General features: G+C 36.1%; 1 protein-coding gene across 3 annotated transcripts in view; it reads left to right on the plus strand.

Annotated features, from left to right (window-relative positions):
* LOC129780331 (lachesin) overlaps positions 1–12,607 on the plus strand; it is a 497,636-nt gene that overhangs the window by 439,892 nt on the left and 45,137 nt on the right. For all 3 annotated transcript variants that reach the window (XM_055788472.1, XM_055788470.1, XM_055788471.1), the window contains one exon: positions 12,270–12,329. In XM_055788472.1, coding sequence (XP_055644447.1) covers positions 12,270–12,329 — 60 coding nt within the window. The remainder of the gene's footprint in view (positions 1–12,269; positions 12,330–12,607) is intronic.

Consider the following 12,607-nt stretch of genomic DNA (forward strand, 5'->3'; position numbering starts at 1 on the left):
ATATATAGTACAATCTGTTCTTTCAAATCCCGTCAACAAACATTTTTTATGTTTCCCCCAGGAAGAATGACAAACAAATGAAAAGAGCGTGTTTTTTGGGAAGAAATATCAATAACTTTGAGTGAAGTTGAGATATTGACAAGTTCTGCATCGAAAATTTTTGTATTAGTAAGCTCTCAACATAATCAAACTAATTTTCGAAAAAAACATTTTCTTGAAAAAAAAATATTTTGAAAACTAAAATTCATTTTTCTCGAAAACATGTGTTTTTTAAATTCTGAAAAAATGTAAATAGCTGCTAGAATTTCCAACAAGTCACGGAAGATGGGCACTTTTACATGGAAGAAGTTTTTCGAATAACAACTTTTTCATGCCTTTCTTTGAAAAATTACTATTAATGTTCAATTCGTAACATTTTTATGTATAGATTATCGCAATTTATATGCTATGATAACTTTTTTCTATTTAGAAGCATATCAACATGAACATGTCAAACGTGGAAATTTACACACTGAAATGTTACAAGCAAAATATTTTTTTTCAGGACTTTCTAAACAAAACTGACTTATATTGCAAACACTTTAAAAGATAGAAAGTTGACGTCTTCGACAAAAGTTCAGGTTATAATAAGATCTGAAACTTTGTTGAAAACACTATATCACTGTCTTGACTTTAAACAAAATTAAGATTAGTTGTAATTTTTCCAAAGAAAACATGAAAAAGTTGTTAGAAAAACTTTTTCTCTGTAAAAGTGCCCATCTTCCGATGTATGGACGACTTGTTAGAAATTGTAAGGGATATTCATATATATATTTTTGAGAATTAAAAAAAAACGTTTTTGAGAAAAATGAATTTTAATTTTTAAAAAGCTTTTTTTCTTCGAAATTTTCTTTCAAAAAATTTTTGGTATTTTTTTTTAAATTGAAAAAAAAAATCTTACATTTCCTCCTTTGACCAGAAGTAAGTATCGTAGCTTCTAGATTATAATTTTTTTTAAAATAGGAAGAAAAATTTGGCTTTCTTTAAAAAGAAGTCTAATTTTTTTTTCGAATATTTCAAGTATGCAGAGTTGCTTAAATGACCCATTACATGACTCCTAATACGAGTTCGCATTCGTCAATTCGTCGATAGCAGCACCTATGAAACCTAAAGGGTCGTAATAAACATCAATGATGGATAAAATTGTTCGCTTGTATCCAATGGATGTTGTTTCAAGCGTTGAATTTTAATATGAGCAGATCTGTTTTCGGTTTCCAGTCCAATCCAAGAGTTGTCACGCTAGGATTGGTGTCAAAGCTAATTTGCTGGAATTTTTTTCCAGGAGCAATTTGAGGATCATTTCCATAAATGAGATCCACCAAAATTCATAATTTCATCTGGTTAAATTTGCAGTTGTTTTGCTTCTTCAATTGTTTCACTTCTAACTATAGAGCTGTTTCACCGTAAATGATGATTTTTTTTCACAAATTTTATTTTGGTATTTTTTTATTTGGCTCATATTTAGAAGGTGCATTCTTCATGGCCAAAGAGAACAATTTACCCAAAAAAAAATCATATAGGATACAGTTGTGAAACTTCCAAATTAGTGGATTTGAGTAACATTTTAGAAGTGAAAAAGTTAAAAGCTAGGTGTCTTTAAGGCGTTATTCTTAATTTTATTCAAAAAACACATAATAAACTTCAATATTTCCATCAACTAAATTGAAGCCCTTTAACCGCTCTACAATTCGTACTATGACATTCTATGACGTTCTATTTAATTTTGCTGCAATATCACTCCAAACAATTCTTAGCGAATCTTTAACTAGAATCTACCAAAATAACGATTTTTATTCCACTGTGCTCATAATGGCCAAACAACCATCACACTTTAACGTTGCAATATTTCATTTTCGCTTACAATAAGTCATATTTGAAATATACAAAAATTAGAACTATATAGTGCAATTCCAAATGAAATTGTCCCAAAAATGCAGATTTTAAAAATATGTATTATTGATTCGAATGAAAGTCTGCATTCCCTTTGGGCTGGAGGAAATATGAGTTTTCCACAGCAAATGGCAATTTTTCACTCAAGCGTAACGATTTTAGTAAGAGAAATCTTTGATAATTAATATCTCAAAAACTATGAGTCGTATCGAAATAGTGTCTCAGAAAGAGTTATAGAGTATTGATGTTTAAACGTTAATATACACTGAGAAAAAAAATGTACTTCTTTTTATTACAAAAAAAAACTTAATTTGCAATAAACGAATTTCATGCCAACTCGTCTTAGGAGTTGGCAGCACCATCTCAGATAGCAGTGAATCGTTGTGGGTGGGAAGAAATGGGTCATTTAAGCAACTTTGCATACTTGAAATATTCCAAAAGAATTAAACTACTTTTTGAAAAAGGTCGACTTTTTTTCTGAATTTTTCACAAAAAAATATGACTTAAAAACTATGATACCTACAAAGTTCTGGTCCAAGAATAAAATCTAGGAAATTGTTTCAATTTAAACAAAGGATTTAAATTTAAACAAAAATTTAAATAAACTTTATTGAAAAATACAAAAAAAAATGTCAAAAACAAAGATATCTTAAAACTTAAAATTGATCTAAAAAATGTATAAAGTGTTAAATAATGTTTCACTCATAATGTTTTTTTGTGTAATTTACGCGTTTTACGTATTTCTCAATAGAAAACAGAGCAGCAGAGTATGTTAATTGTGATAATTTAAACATAAACAGCCTTTCCATGCCAAACCCTATATCGGTATAACCCTATATGGTTCTCAGATTTTCGGCAAAAGAGATAGTTTTGTTCTTTATCGCAAATTATTAGACCCGTATTTTTTTTATTTTCCTGTTCCATTTTAGGGTGGTCCGAAAAATCCATTTTTCGCATTTTTGCCAAAAATGACTTTTTTCAAAAATTCAACTTTTGAACCCCTGGATCAATTCAGATGTTCGACATATTAAATAAAAGCGAATTAGCTGTTTTTTTTTGGAAAAATACTACAGTTGCAGAAAATTTGAATTATGTTTTTGTTATTATTGATTGTAATTGTTTTTTTTATAGTTTTCATGGTCTCGGGACCAAGCGAACTATATTTTTAATATTTTTAATGGAAAGCTGAGGATTTTTCACATCACATATCTTGAAACCAGGGAGGTGGTTCGATGGTCCGATGGTCCGAAAACCCATTTTTTCCACCACAAAAAATCATCTACTGGACCGATTCAGATGATCGACATATCAAATTAAAGCCAATGAGCTAAAGTCTGCTTCATTTAATATTGGAACACAAACAATTGCGTGTAGTTCAGTCATTTATTAACGAATTCATAATTTGTTTTTCATACAAATGTAGCATTTTCTTTACTCTTTCATAAAAATTTTTTTTAAAAACAGGAAGTGGGTTATATCTATGGTATAACCGCAAGGGCGACGTAGGACTATCGTTGATTTAGAGATCATTTGTTTGAAGTTGAATCTAAATCCATCCTGAATGAATGAATAAATAAATATTTGGGTGACTTCAAAAACGAGAGTGTTACGTTGGAGACTCAAGGTTTTATGCATCCAATATTGGATACAAAAAACCTTGTTCTGAAGAATAATCTTCAGAAGCTTTCCTGATAACTGCACTTGATTGACAAATCACAAAACCAAATGTATGTGGTAGCAGTATTATATGGATAGAAAACATTAAAATAAACTCGCTTGAATGTAATTCTCAATTCCAAGGGGAACTGGCAGATTATTTTTCAGCAACGATCATTTCTTTCTAGGTTTCCTCTCGATAACCAGCAAACGAAAAGAGTTGCGCGCGTGTATGTGTGTGTGTGGCGGCTGCTTCTATGTCTTCCCGAGGAACCGTATTTCGATGCTGATACTCTCTTGGTCACGAGAGTATCAGCATCGGCTTTTCTGCGCTCCCTCACAGTTAAAACAAACTGATTGCATTTCAGGTCAGGTCAGGCCAGGTAATGAATCCCTCGATCCCTCGCCGTTCAGCTCGTTCAGTAACGATGTTGTCTTGTCGATGTCCTCAGGCGTCGTGCACAAATTACGTAACGCTAAAAATCCGAATTTTGAACCGCCTCTCCCCCCCCCTTTCGTAACGCAATTTCCTATCTCTAATAAGCAGAAAGTAACGCAACATCTACCCCCTCCCCCCTTATCGCGTTACGTAATTTGTGCACGATGCCTCACGAAAAATGAATCGGTTTCACCACCAGAATATCATTTCAGTATGCTTTTCGTGCGTGATTGAATCGAGAGAAGGTGTGGTTTACGATGGCAATTTGGAAGGCAAACTAGAGGAGAATGAACTCTCTGAGTATGAAAATTTCGGCGACTGAGCAATAATCGATTGAAAATTATATAATTTTCGCGATACGAAACATTTTCCGTTTTTCATGTTATGCATCCAATATTGGATACGAAAATATCCTACTGATGGGAAAGAATAATCTTCAGAAGCTTTCCAGCTAATTACACTTGATTGAAAAATTACGAAATCAAATGTATTTGGTCGCTGTGTTCGCCATATAATTAGAAAACATTAAAATAAACTCTTTCGCATGGATGTATTCTTCAATTCCCAGGGAACTGGCAGATTATTTTTCAGCAACGATTAGATCTTTCCGGAATTTTCTCGATGCTGTATGGCATCCAAACGAAAATTCTCGTTTCAGTTTGGCCTGCAAAAAACTTTTCTAAACTCTAATCCATCAAATTTGGAGCCCTGAAAAGGGCCGATGATTATATGCTAAGCTAATATAGCACCCTCTCCTTGGATTCGATGGGCCAGCTGAATGTCCTTGGGCATGATGTGACGCGTTTTGCGTGGATAGCACACAAATTTGTATCTTCGAATAAGCCTCCTGCAGCGTCATAACCGCGGAACTTTGGAAGCGCAAGTCGGTTTTGAAGTCCTGAGCAATTCCACGATCCAAAAGCTGCAAAGGTAGCTTGCGGATCAGCAATTCGGTCGACTTCCGATAGCGATGAATTTCACGCAAAGTTCCCGGTCGATAGCGATGTGGCTTCTTCACCTATCCTGCGGCTGGTGCGCTTATCCGAGCTGCTTTCGTGTGCCTTACCACTGAAAGACTAACTATCTATCTACTTGGTCCCAAACAAACGAGTCGTCACGGTGCGAGAGTAGAGTAAGAAATGAACGAAAGCAAAGGAAGCGTCATTTTATAAACCATAAATGTATAGAATCTAAACCCCACCCTTATTATATTCGTTGCTTACCCTGAGAGAGAAACGAATAACATCGAAGTAAGTATACAGTAATGTATTTGAATCCGGACACTTTACGTTACATTTAATACCATACCGCAGCCACAACATTTTCTGCATGTTGAATTAATGCGATTGATAAGTAACTATCAAGAAACTATCAGTAACTATATTAGCAACTAATAATCGCATAAATTCAACATGAAAAAAATGTTATGGCTGTGGTATGATATTGAATGTAATGCAAAGTGTCCGGATTCAAAAGCATTACTGTAAAAAAGAGTTAACTCGACTGAAATTTTTTCGGTTCGACCTGCAAAAACGAAATTAAGAGCCCCCGCCGACTGCAGACTGACTTGTCGACCGATAGTTCGGTCGGCTTCTTAATCAGTACGGAGAAAAAAAGTCTGTAGTGTACAGCATAATGCATAGACGTAAGTATGAGCTTCCCCATCTCACATTCCAATAAGATTAATGGGTTTCCAAGTGGGCGCGCTACATACGGATACGAATGATTTCAATAACCTGTTTTCGAAGCTATCATTAAGCTATTGAAACAATTTTTCGACTCAATAAATAGCAATCATATAACTCTTGGACATTTTATCTTTTGTATGAAATGATTATCATACTGTTCCGTTGATCCGAAGCAGAATGAATCACGCTTAAAGAAGGAATGGATTTTTTCTTGGAATTTAGTCAGCAGAAATAATGCCCTTTCCCAACAATTAAAAACGACAAACGATAAACAGTTTCATCAAAGTGATTTCTTCGATATGGGGATATATTCACTACATCATGTCATATATTTCATATTTTTCATTATGAAATCCATATCCATGGCACCTATCGGTATCGAATTATTATCGACACCACGATTTTCGCTAAATGCTCCTTTCAGTTCGGCCTGTAAAAAACTTTTCTGAACTCTAATCCATCAAATTTGGAGCCCTGAAAAGGGCCGTTGATTATATGCTAAGCTAATATAGCACGCTCTCCTCGGATACGATGGGCCAGCTGGATGTCCTTGGGCATGATGTGACGCGTTTTGCATGGATAGCACACACATTGGTATCTTCTAATAAGCCTCCTGCAGCGTCATAACCGCGGAACTTTGGAAGCGCAAGTCGGTTTTGAAGTCCTGAGCAATTCCACGAACCAAATGCTGCAAAGGTAGCTTGCGGATCAGCAATTCGGACGACTTCTGATAGCGACGAATTTCATGCGAAGTTCCCGGTCGATAGCGATGTGGCTTCTTCACGCTTCCTGCGGCTGATGCGCTTATCCGAGCTGCTTTCGTGGTGCCTTACCACCGAAAGATTAACGAGCTGTCTGCTTAGTCCCGATGAAACGAGTCCTCACGGTGCGAGAGTAGAGTAAGAATTGAACGAAAGCAAGGGAAGTGTCATTTTATAAAACATAAAAGAATCGAATGTAAACCCCACCCTCTTTATTGTATAAGCTTACTGTATACTCACGAATATAATAAGGGTGGGATTTAGATTCTATACTTTTATGGTTTATAAAATGACACTTCCTTTGCTTTCGTTCATTTCTTACTCTACTCTCGCACCGTGAGGACTCGAGCTCGTTAGTCTTTCGCAGACAGCTCGTTAGTCATTCGGTGGTAAGACACACGAAGTCAGCTCGGATAAGCGCACCAGTAGCAGGATAGGTGGAGAAGCCACATCGCTATCGACCGGGAACTTTGCGTGAAATTCATCGCTATCGGAAGTCGACCGAATTGCTGATCCGTAAGCTACCTTTGCAGCATTTGGTTCGTGGAATTGCTCAGGACTTCAAAACCGACTTGCGCTTCCAAAGTTCCGCGGTTATGACGCTGCAGGAGGCTTATTCGAAGATACCAATTTGTGTGCTATCCATGCAAAACGCGTCACATCATGCCCAAGGACATCCAGCTGGCCCATCGTATCCGAGGAGAGCGTGCTATATTAGCTTAGCATATAATCAACGGCCCTTTTCAGGGCTCCAAATTTGATGGATTAGAGTACAGAAAAGTTTTTTACAGGCCGAACTGAAAGGAGCATTTAGCGAAAATCGTGGTTTCGATAATAATTCGTTACCGATAGGTGCCATGGATATGGATTTCCTTATGAAGAATATGAAATACATGACATGATGTAGTGAATATATCCGAAGAAATCACTTTGGTGAAACTGCATTATAAAATTATTTGTGTACGAATGCCGCAATCGATAGTCGACTCTAATTTGCGCTGGGTAATTTCCTCGGAGGACTCGATTCATCCTTTGAGCATTAATAATCTCTTTCTGGCAAAACGATGTGGTATGAATCACATTATTTGAATGATAGAATGAAGAAGTTTCTGCCAATTTCCTTCAACCTCCAAACGTATCTTTCTCCCGTTTGTCGTTTTCGCGTTCGCTAATCCTCTCTCACAACACCCATTTCTAGTTTGAGAAATTGTTGAGTAAACATTGTTTGCTAGTGCGCGTAGAGCGGGAATTCCTAAAGATTCATTGCACCTCTAATAAATTGCCGAAAGACGTGGTCTTACGTTGATCGCACTTGATTGAAAAAATCCAAAACGAAATGTATTTGGTCGAAGCATTATATGAGTAGAAAGCAAATAATCGCTCGAAAATGACTTGATTTTCGCGATGTGAAACATTTTCCGTTTTTCATGTTATGCATCCAATATTGGATACGAAAATTTCCACTGATGGGGAAAAAAATATTCAGAAGCTTTCCTGTTAATTGCGATTGATTGAAAAATAACAAAACCAAATGTATTTGGTTGCAGTGTTATATGGATAGAAAACATTAAAATAAACTCTTTCGCATGAATGTATTTTTCAATTCCCAGGGGAACTGGCAGATTATTTTTCAGCAACGATGATAGCAACGAGAATTCCGCGCGTGTATGTGTGTGTGTGTATGTGTGGCGGCTGCTCCGATGTTTCAAGCGGAACCGTGGCATCACTCTCCTCCTGATGGATTCCCTTTTGGCCTTAGGTGCACAAACAGGCTCTTGGTGACACCGTTCATCAGCGCATTCATGATAAACGAAATTAGCTTCACAACAACAGCGACAACATGCTCCAATCGCTGTTCAATCATAACTGAGTGGGTTAACGAGCGCCGCTCGCTTATATACCGATTTTTGATTTCAATAGCCTGTTTTGAAAGCAATTTTAAGACTATTGAAACAAGTTTTTGGATGAAAAAGTAACAAGTATATGACGCGTAGACATTTTATCTTTCAAATGAAGTGTTTATCATACCATTTCGTTCAGTTGTTTAAGAGCTATTAACGCTCAAAATCTCGGTCTCCAGCGTAACGCTTTCGTTCTCGAAACTTTGGTTTTACACCCCGGTATAGAAATGAAAGACGTAGTCCTACGTCAAAATTATTCATTGCTGTTTCGAAGAAATTCTCGTACTTTTCCCGTAATACGGCACATTAGGCGGCGCACACCCTTTTCGTCCACCGTTTTGGCGATTTGATTCCACCAGTTCTTCATTTCAGTCATGTTCCTAACAAGTTTTCCCTTTGCCTTAAGCCTCCGCTTCGTGATTGCCCAGTATTTCTCTATCGGCCGGAACTGGGGGCAGTTTGGGGGGTTGAGGTCCTTCGGTATTACGCTGACCCCGTTCGTTGCGTACCATTCCATAACCGTTTTACTGTAATGGCAGCTTGCGAGGTCCGGCCAAAACATTACTGGACGGTCGTGGGCACGAATAAACGGCAGAATCCGTTTCTGTAGGCACTCTTTTTTGTAGACTTCTGATGTCATTGTCTTGTCAGTGAGAAAGACTTTGCTTTTCTGTCCACAACTGCATATCCCCTGCCAAATCATGTACTTGCGGGCGAATTTATCCGCAAACAAGAACTAAAATTTTGCAGGTACATCCCCCCGAGCCGTCGCCAAATAAAATTTTTGACCTGGGATTTGCCCAAAGTCCGCCTTCACGTAGGTCTCATCGTCCATCAGAATACATCCGTCGAACATGGTCAGCACTTGGTCGTACAGCTTTCGAGCACGGATTCTGGCCACATTGTTCTGCTTCAGCGTCCGATTTGGCTGTTTGCTGGCTCGGAATGACCTTATTCCTTCCCGGAGACGAATTCGTCGCACCGTACTGTGAGCGGCCTGGAACTTATTGGCCAAATCGCGGTCTGAAAAATTGGGATTCCTCTTGACGGCCTTGATGACTTTCCCACGCAGTTTCCGGTCGACAGTTCCACTCCGACGCTTCGAATGCGGCTTCCGAGCCGTCGTCAATGTTTCCTTGTACTGCTTGATAACACGCCATACGGTATTTCTGGGCATTTGAAGCTGTTTAGCTAGTAATCCAATTAATTGGCAAGTGTATTATTTTTTCAAAAAAAGGCTAGCTAGTAGGCTTTAATTTGATATGTCGATCATCTGAATCGCTCCAGTAGTTCAAAAGTAATAAAATTTTTGGGAAAAGAGTGAAAAATTATTTTTTGATTCATAGGGTAACTTTTAAAAATCATGACTCAGAAACGAAAAAAACCACTCCCTGGTTTCGAGATATGTTATGTGAAAAATCTTCAGCTTTCCATAAAAAATATAAAAAGATATAGCGCTCTTGGTCCGGAAACCATAAAAACCATAAAAAACAAAACAATTAAAATGAAAATACCAAAACCTGATTTTTTTGCAAGCTTAGTATTTTTACAAGAATGACTAGCTAATTGGTTTTAATTTGCTATGTCGACCGTCTAAATCGGTTCAGTAGTTCACAAGTTATGAAAAATGTCATTATTGAAAAAAAAAAAGGGGTAAAAGATATTTCAGATCACCCTAAAATTAAAATGGGCACCCTAATAAAAAAAAAGTAAAAAAATACAGGTATAATTGTTTGCAATGAAGAACGAAACTACCACTTTTCACGCAAAACTGAGAATCACTATGTCGGTTTGGCATGGAATGGCCGTACAAAAGGACAAATTAAACATGATTTTTTAAAGAAAAACATGAAAAAGTTGTTGTTTGAAAAACCTTTTCCCTATAAATATGCCCATCTTCCGATGTATGGGTGACTTGTTAGAAATTGTATGGGCTCTTAAAATCTATTTTTTCACAATTTTGTTGTTGTTAGAAAAACTTTTTCCCTGTTAAAGTGCCCACCTTTTGATGTATGGATGACTTATTGGAAATTATAAGGGCAATTCATATATTTTTTTAGAATTAAAAAAAACTAAGAAAAATGAATTTTAATTTTAAAATATTTTTTTTAAATTTTGGTATTTTTTTATGAAAATTCAAACAATTTTCTACATTTCATCCTTTGACCAGCATTTTGAAAGTATCATAGTTTTTAGGTTATAACTTTTTGTAAAAAATCAAGAAAAAAATTTTGCCCCTTTACAAAAAGTAGTAGTAAATTCTTTTTTGAATATTTCAATTATGCAAATTTGCTTAAAATACTCATTTGTTTACACACAAACAACGTTCCTTGCTATCTGAGATGGTGCTGCCAGTCGAGTTGGCATGAAATTCGTCAATATCTAAAATACGTATTTTTTATTTTATTTTTTTTATTTTTTTCATATAAAAAAAAAGGCATGTAGAAAATTCTAAAAAAAGAGGCCAATATGGTAAAACTATTTTTGACGAACTGTGTGGAACATCGATTTTTTATGAATTTCCGGAACATAGAATTTTTGAATATTAATAACCAAGTTTAGCCACGAATTATAAGTTCTGATGTGATTCGAAACAAAAAAGCTATTCATCAATTTCCTTCTAAATGTAGCCATTCTCGAGAAATTTTAGGAATTCAAACTTTTGACATATTACACGTGTTGCACAATCAAATCACGAACAGTTTTCGGAGTAGAATTGTTATCCCAACAACACAAATACACCTCGTTGGTTTAACCGGACGTTGTGGTTACAAAAATATTTAAATTGTTTACGTTATGCCTAGATTGTACCTGAGGTCAGGTATATTTAAGGTATATGTTACTCAAATTAAAACATGGTTCATCAGTCGAACAATCTTCCTTATAGAGTTAATAACAGTAAACCACAACGGACTGCAACAAAATTTTCTCGTGTTGTAGACCATTTCCGAAAAACGATAAGAAAAGTTCATCTAAAAAACGTTTCTTAATCATGTGAGTGATTTAGAAAAATAAATTAATTAATTTATTAAATTAAATAAATAAAAAAAAAAAATATGGAATCGTCATTTGCGGTGGAACAGTTCTTATGGCTCACGGCGACTCTGAACCCATCAACTGACAAATTACTTCTTCATGAATCGTACAAAACGTGAGAAACGTTAATTAAAAACAGTGGTAATACATTCAACACATCCCAATGCCATTTTTTTTCGAAAATACTTTGGGTTCTGTCTTTCTATGTAGATAATAATCTATGTATGGAACGCTTTATCGACGCAAATTCAAAAATACCGTTTGGTGGATTGTCATTCATGCCAGCGAATAGTTCTAATGCTACTTTTTGTGACGATAGCATAGCTTGTATCGATGGATGGTGAATATACAAATGGATTGAATTTCAGGGAACTCAACTGAACTCAATTATGGAAAAGCTGACTTTGTTCCAGGTATCGCACATCATAGGTATGAATGTTTTATTTCCATTTTTCATGAATGTACGAGGATATTGTCTCGCGCGTTTAATTAACCTAACCCAAACAATGAGTGCAGCGTAAAAATATTTTCAATGAAACAGTAGAATGTAATGATATATTCTAATTTCGATCTGACTGATTGGATCACCAATTAGTATAGTAAAATCATTAAAATCATTAATTTTGCAAAAATATCACTTTTTGAATTGCACTCACGTTTCAATTGAATAACTATATCTATAATTACCCTGCCTCCATGACGACTATTTTGCTTCCCGAACTCAATTGGCCGAAGAGCAGTTATAAACAGTGAAAACACACAAACAGATCAAGATCAACCAATTCCATCCGGCCAATCGATATCTGATTTCTTTTCTTCTCTCGTTTCTCATTTTTTTTTTATTTTAATTTAAATGCAGAAATACCAGCGCCAACGACAATATTGACAACCGAATCACTTTATAGCAATCGATCAAAAGGTAATTTAAATGTAAATTTTAAAATAAATTTTCATTTCGCAACCACATCCCCCACTTTCCCCTGGCCATATTGCCCCTCCCAGAGAAGGTGGTTCCGCGCTCCATCACTTCGCATATTTTATTTTATTTTTATTTTGAACCATCCGCATCGAATGTTTCCTCCACTATGCAAAGTTGTGGCGGGAGTCCTCGAGACGACGGCGAGCGGCTCTGCGAACCGAACCGAACCGCTGGAATAGGCTCCCCAATTTGCTCAAGTTATTTTTTATCGCTTTTAT

This window comes from Toxorhynchites rutilus, chromosome 3 (assembly GCF_029784135.1).
Source record: "Toxorhynchites rutilus septentrionalis strain SRP chromosome 3, ASM2978413v1, whole genome shotgun sequence".
NCBI classification, from domain to species: domain Eukaryota; kingdom Metazoa; phylum Arthropoda; class Insecta; order Diptera; family Culicidae; genus Toxorhynchites; species Toxorhynchites rutilus.